Raw genomic sequence first — 6,000 nt, 5'->3', positions numbered from 1 at the left:
ACTACGCCAAAGAAAGTTCGAGGAAGTTCTCTCGTCTTCCCCAATCGCTTCCGCTATGGATCGTGAAGGTAAGTTTTCGATCCATTATGTTTATGGTTAATACGTGAAATACACAATGTTCAAATATCTTATTTTATATTCAATTATTATTTTTGAATATATGATGATAAATAATTTCCAGTAATGTCATTGGATTGTACTCGTCTATGGCCATTTTTCTTGTTCATTCTTTGATTGACTACTCAGACACTACGCAACCCACTTCCCTCAAATTATCACACATACTCGCACACTAGTATTTTGCCGGATCTTTTTCGAAACGTAAAAGAGAATCGAACAACACAAAATCATTGGATAATTACATAAATGTGTATCTCTTTCCATTTAAATTTTAAAATATAAAATAGATAAACTTCAACAAATCTTTGGAGGTATTTAATTATTTACGCATATGCATGTATTCTCTGTTAGTTAAAATATTGGTAAAATAGATATACAAAATTTAAAAACTTATGAAATTTCTACTTTCTTCATAATGAAATTTTCAGTATGTTTGATCTGAATTGACTATACCAAAATTACCATACATGTGCACGACCATCTTATAATACATACCCATAGTTTTAGTGATAATTGTTGGCAATTGAAACTAAAAATATAACATATAACTGTCCCACATCGGTATCAAGAGAAAACTGAAACTAGTATATAAGTCTCATGGGACCCTCCTCCTATCACCAATTGGTTTTAGGATGGAACCCATGGATTTCTATCATGGTATCAGAGCGGGTCGCCGACTGTGGGTCATATTTAACTGACCCAGCAGTATATCTGGGCCGAAACCGAAAAATGACTGACCCAACAGTATATCTGGACTTAAAAATTTGGGCCAAATGGTCCAACCGATCGAAAAAAAATTGGGCCGATTGTCCAATCGATTAGAAAAAAGTCCAACCCATACTCAGGAGTAAATTGATACCTCAAAATTAATTAATCATTGATCCTGATTTATCCCGATTTACGCTCTACTGGACATGCTTTGGTACTGATTGGGTTGTATTTTTTTATTATACCGTACACGACACATTAATCCCACATGATTTGAAGCCATTCAATATTGTAAATTTTTGAACAATCATGAATCGATCAATTCGTGAAACAAATATTATACTAGTACATAAGATTTGAATTAACTCTTGGAGAAAAATGGTGATAACAATTAAAGGTGAGAACAAGCACAAATAAGCTTAATATGTCTAGCAGCAACACAGGTTGTGCAGTCGTCTTCGTCTTCGTCTTCGTATTCTTCGCCTGACCAGTTATTTGTTCGCGGGCGGTAGCGATTGTGGTGTTTGCTACAAAGCAACCGCGACTGACTAAGCAATGGATTCAACACCCAAATTTGTCTCAGTTCCTCTATCAATTTTCTGCAGCACAATCCCACCCTTATTCCATCTTTCTTAATCTTGGCAATCATTCCAACCCCCCTCCTCTGGTTCCCACTTAAAAGCATCATAATGCAGCAAAGGTATAGGGCTTGTACGTGCCCTGCTTCAGCCGCCTTGGAGAATTTTCGAAGAGCTAATGCATAATCTTTCTTGTTGAAAAAATCCAACTGTCACGCCAACCAATTATACACAATTAACTTATGTTTCCTATTTCAAATTTGATACTATATAGTTTAGAAATATATACGCACCAGTGCTTCCCTATACCAGATTTCAGGATTAGAGCTTTCTTTGCATTTGTTGAGAAACTTTTGTTTCTTCTCACATATTGGACTCCATTCAACAATTGGAAATTTGTCTAAACTTGCATGTTGGTAGACATATGAATCTTCAGCAATTTCACGTAATTCTTGACAACTGCGGCCCCAAATCAATAAATATACAATGAGTAAAGTTAATTATGAGTAATTATAAAACACACACAACGCATAATTAACTGAATATAAACGGCTAGGGCAATATTACATAAAAGAAAAAGTGGTTGATCATCTTGTATTAAGATTTCCATGTCTAAAAGTAGGATTTACTAACATTATGATCCAGTCTAACTTTAAATATTAAGCAACGTTGCAGTTTTCATAAAATTGTAGTTAAGGATATTCAAGATAGTAAAATAAAATTAGCCAACTTTGAGAAACAAGTAAGCAAAATCAACCGTGAAAATTAAGACATACCTTTGCTTAATGCTAGAGAGGTCGGCTGCGGAAGATGCTGCAACTCGAGACAGAATATGGGTCGTCAATTCACGAGGAATAGTTTGAAGATATGAAACTTTGTTCTTCTTTGGAAATCTCCTCCTCATCCTCATGATTGATAGTTCTTTGTGTTTTGGCGTCTGCAACTTGTATAGGGACTACGCTTTTATAGATGGTTTGTATTAGTTTTAATTGGGGATTGATTCCTAATCCAGCTCCAACATGAAAATTTGTTGAGCTTATTTTAGGAAATTTACCTTTCGAGTACTATTAAAACTCACGCAGTTTATTATGGAATCTGCAGATATGTACGTAATCGTGGATGGTTATTTAACAAAGAGAAATTTCTAGAATGAATTTTTAATATAAATTTCTAGACGCTTTGTAGTATTAGTTTTGGATTTTGATTAGGGATTGATTACTAATCATACTCGAACATGGAAAAGTTTCGGTGGTGGGTTTATTTTAGGAAATTTAGCTTTCGTAAAGATGTTGTAAATTTGCAATTATGAAAGCTCCACACTTTATTAATTATGTAATCTGCAATAGTTTTTTCCTTATTTGAGATTTAAATTCGACGGTGTAAACGGCAATTCAAATTCACCTAATATGATTCAACAATGAGATATTTCTAGAATGATAGAGTATTTAATTATATTGTTACATTTTTTATTATTAGAAACGTTTTAAATTTAGTCTAATATCAAAATAGGCTAAAATCCAAATTTAGCCATCTTCATTATTTCAAAAAAGTTGTTTTCGTTTGTCTTCATCATAAATTCTTTTTTTTATGATGGAGTACTGTATTAAGTGTGTTAGCTTCTAGTCTTAAATAATATTTTTAGTTATAATCAACAGTTCTATAAAAAATTGTAGTGAATTGCATGTTAGTCATTAATTTATTAATTGTTATTCTAATCAACTAGATTAGTGATTTCATTATCATTCTAATTAAAAAATAAATAAATAATATTCTTTTCTATGTCCCACCATGAGCAATTTGTACTTTTTTTTAACTTCACATTTAAAATGAGTCATTTATTTTTAGTAAAAAAGTAAACACATTTACTTTCCCATTGTCTAATTTTCTACCTCTTTCACTTTATTCTCTCTCTTATTATATTCTTTCTTCACTTAACTTTCTAAAAGTCATTTTTCATAAATCTCGTGCACAAAAAAATGTCTCGATTATAGTAGGACGGAAGGAGTACTTAAATTTAAAAAATCTAAAACTGAACCCCCAAAATGATGTTTTGCGAAAATGAAATTATTGATGATTACAATAAAACTCACAATGAAGTTAATAATTATAAGTACGCTGAATTATTAATAATTTGATTTTTATAATAAAAATAATCCAAGAATTTTCTTTTGGTTGAATGAGCGTCTAAGACCTCAAATAAGGAAACAAAATTAAACTGCCTGAGTTTTCATAATTATAATATGTTGACCGAAGGTAAATTTTCTAAAATAAACTGAACTATTTTCCATGTTGGAATTTGATTAGGAATCAACCAATCCCTAATTAGAAATTTTATACTCCCTAATCTGATAGCAGGTGTGAAAGAAAGAATATTTGCAAACATTTTGAGGTAAAGGATGAAATGATTTTTCTTGATAAAAGTGGAAGTTTTACATATTGTTTGAGGGAGGCTACGGGTGATCCCCAAGCTGCTTATTTCAACGCCGATTCATACAACAGAGCTTCTCATCCTATGGAAGATTTAATTCAGCAGGGACAATGCGGAAGATGATAGTGTCGTCGTCGATTTCGTTTTCTGGATCCATGATTAATAAAAAGCAAGATATATATAAATGATAAATTATGAGTATAATTCAGCAGGGACGATTATATTTCAGCAGGGACGATGCGGAAGATGAAACAAGGAAGATGAGAGTGTTTGAACGACAGAAATGCGCAAATTAATTTTGTGTATAATGTAAAACCAGAGTGTAATTTATCTAACGAAAAACTAAATGTTGGACGATTCTGTTAATACAAACGATACGGATCCAGGCGGACTCGAACCACCGACATCTCAAAGCGTGGAAGCTATTGAGCGCTCTCCCATTCGAGCTTATGGATCCATTCAACATAACTTTTCTACATAACAAACCATCTATAAATAAATTTTACCATAATCCAACGACTAACTCAATCGACCATTTACTACCATATTTAACAAATCAGGCAGGCTCAAGTGAAATACATATTTTTAAAAGGAAAATGTTTTGGAGACATAATGTCTAAGACATAATGAGGTTAAAGTAGTCATTTTAGCTTGTTTTATATTTTTATTTAAATAAATGTTTTGTATATATACCATACTACCCTTATGCATATAAAAATATTTATTTATATATAACAATTACTTGATTAGGAAAGTTGTGTGTATTTATATGGATGGCTTGATTTAAGCAAATTATACTCAAATTGTATGAAGTGTATTAAATACTCCTATGATGCTAAGTCACGAATTTTATTTTAAAATATAATTTTAAATAATGAATTTAAACTTTATTTAAATAGTACATTATACAATTATATTTTTTAAATTCTAAACTTATATGTACTTAATAGATTTAATACTCAATCTTAATTTTATCATTACAAAACATTATTGAATCTAGAATTTATATGTTTAAAATTAATAAATCAATTTAATTGCTTGAGTTCTTAGAGCATCAAAATTAAGATTTGAAATTTATACATGTTTTAATTTATTAATGGACAAAATGTTAGGGAACAACAATTTAAATATGTATACTAGAATTAAATTGTCAGATGGTGTCAAAATAATTTAATTAAGTAATAATTTAGCTATATAAATTTAATAGTCATATTTCACAATTAAATTTTTTCATTTTTTATACACACCCTTTCTTTCATGAGATTATAACAAGTAAAAAATTAAGTATATATACATACATCTATTTACTAAAAGTATTTTAAATTTAGAATTTTAAACATTATTAATAATAAAAAAAATTGGACGTGAATAACTATTACTATTTCGTTGGATGATAACACTAAAAAACTAAGTATATATATGCATGTAGTCATTTTTATGATTCAGAATTTAAATAATTATTTAATACTAATAAAATAATTTGATGAGAATGACTAATACTATTTCATTATACTAGTCTTTTACAATTTAGAACTTTAACGATTATTTAATAACAAAATACTTGGATGCGAATGAATATTCCTATTTCGCTGGGTAATAACACTAAGAATTTAAGTATATATACATGTAGTCATTTTATGACTTCAAATTTTAATAATTATTAATAAAACAATTTGATGCAAATGACTATTATCATTTCACTAGATGATAACAAGTAAAAATTAAGTCTATAACATATTTATACTACTACTATTTTACAATTTAGAATTTTACACATTATTTATAGAAAAAAAATTATTGTATGTGAATGACTATTATTATTTTGTTGGACGACAACACTAACAAATTAAGTATGTATATGCGTGTAATCATTTTTACGATTCAGAATTTTAATAATTATTTAATACTAATAAAATAATTTGATGAGAATGACTATTACTATTTTGTTGGATAATAACAATTAGAAATTAAGTGCATATATACATGTAATTATTTTTATGACTTAGAATTTTAATAATCATTTAATACTAATAAATAATTTGATGCGAATGACGATTACTATTTCGTTGGACGATAACACTAAGAAATTAAATATGTATATGCATGTAGTCATTTTAATGACTTAGAATTTTAACAATTATTTAATATTACTAATAAAATAATTTG

The 6,000-nt window shown here is 29.1% G+C and overlaps 1 protein-coding gene across 1 annotated transcript; it reads right to left on the bottom strand.

The window, feature by feature from the left end:
- Positions 1–1,146: 1,146 nt before the first annotated feature.
- Positions 1,147–2,324, bottom strand: LOC121755331 (putative F-box protein At1g67623). Its single transcript, XM_042150651.1, has 3 exons — positions 2,183–2,324; positions 1,700–1,865; positions 1,147–1,615 (listed from the first exon to the last, which is right to left on the bottom strand). The coding sequence occupies exons 1-3, from the start codon at positions 2,314–2,316 to the stop codon at positions 1,220–1,222; spliced, it is 696 nt and encodes a 231-aa protein (XP_042006585.1). The 5' UTR covers positions 2,317–2,324; the 3' UTR covers positions 1,147–1,219.
- Between the last annotated feature and the right edge of the window lie 3,676 nt (positions 2,325–6,000).

This window comes from Salvia splendens, chromosome 11, assembly GCF_004379255.2.
Source record: "Salvia splendens isolate huo1 chromosome 11, SspV2, whole genome shotgun sequence".
Taxonomy (NCBI): domain Eukaryota; kingdom Viridiplantae; phylum Streptophyta; class Magnoliopsida; order Lamiales; family Lamiaceae; genus Salvia; species Salvia splendens.
Note: the sequence above shows the minus strand (reverse complement) of the source record. Positions and strands in the feature narration are given on the sequence as shown.

What these genes read in the sequence shown, in the direction of transcription:
- LOC121755331 (XM_042150651.1), bottom strand. Translation starts at nt 2,316, where the DNA reads ATGAGGATGAGGAGGAGATTTCCAAAGAAGAACAAAGTTTCATATCTT. An exon ending in CTCTCTAGCATTAAGCAAAG is followed by an intron (nt 1,866 to 2,182) that starts GTATGTCTTAAT and finishes TTGGGGCCGCAG; the next exon opens with TTGTCAAGAATTACGTGAAA. An exon ending in TCTGGTATAGGGAAGCACTG is followed by an intron (nt 1,616 to 1,699) that starts GTGCGTATATAT and finishes TTGGCGTGACAG; the next exon opens with TTGGATTTTTTCAACAAGAA.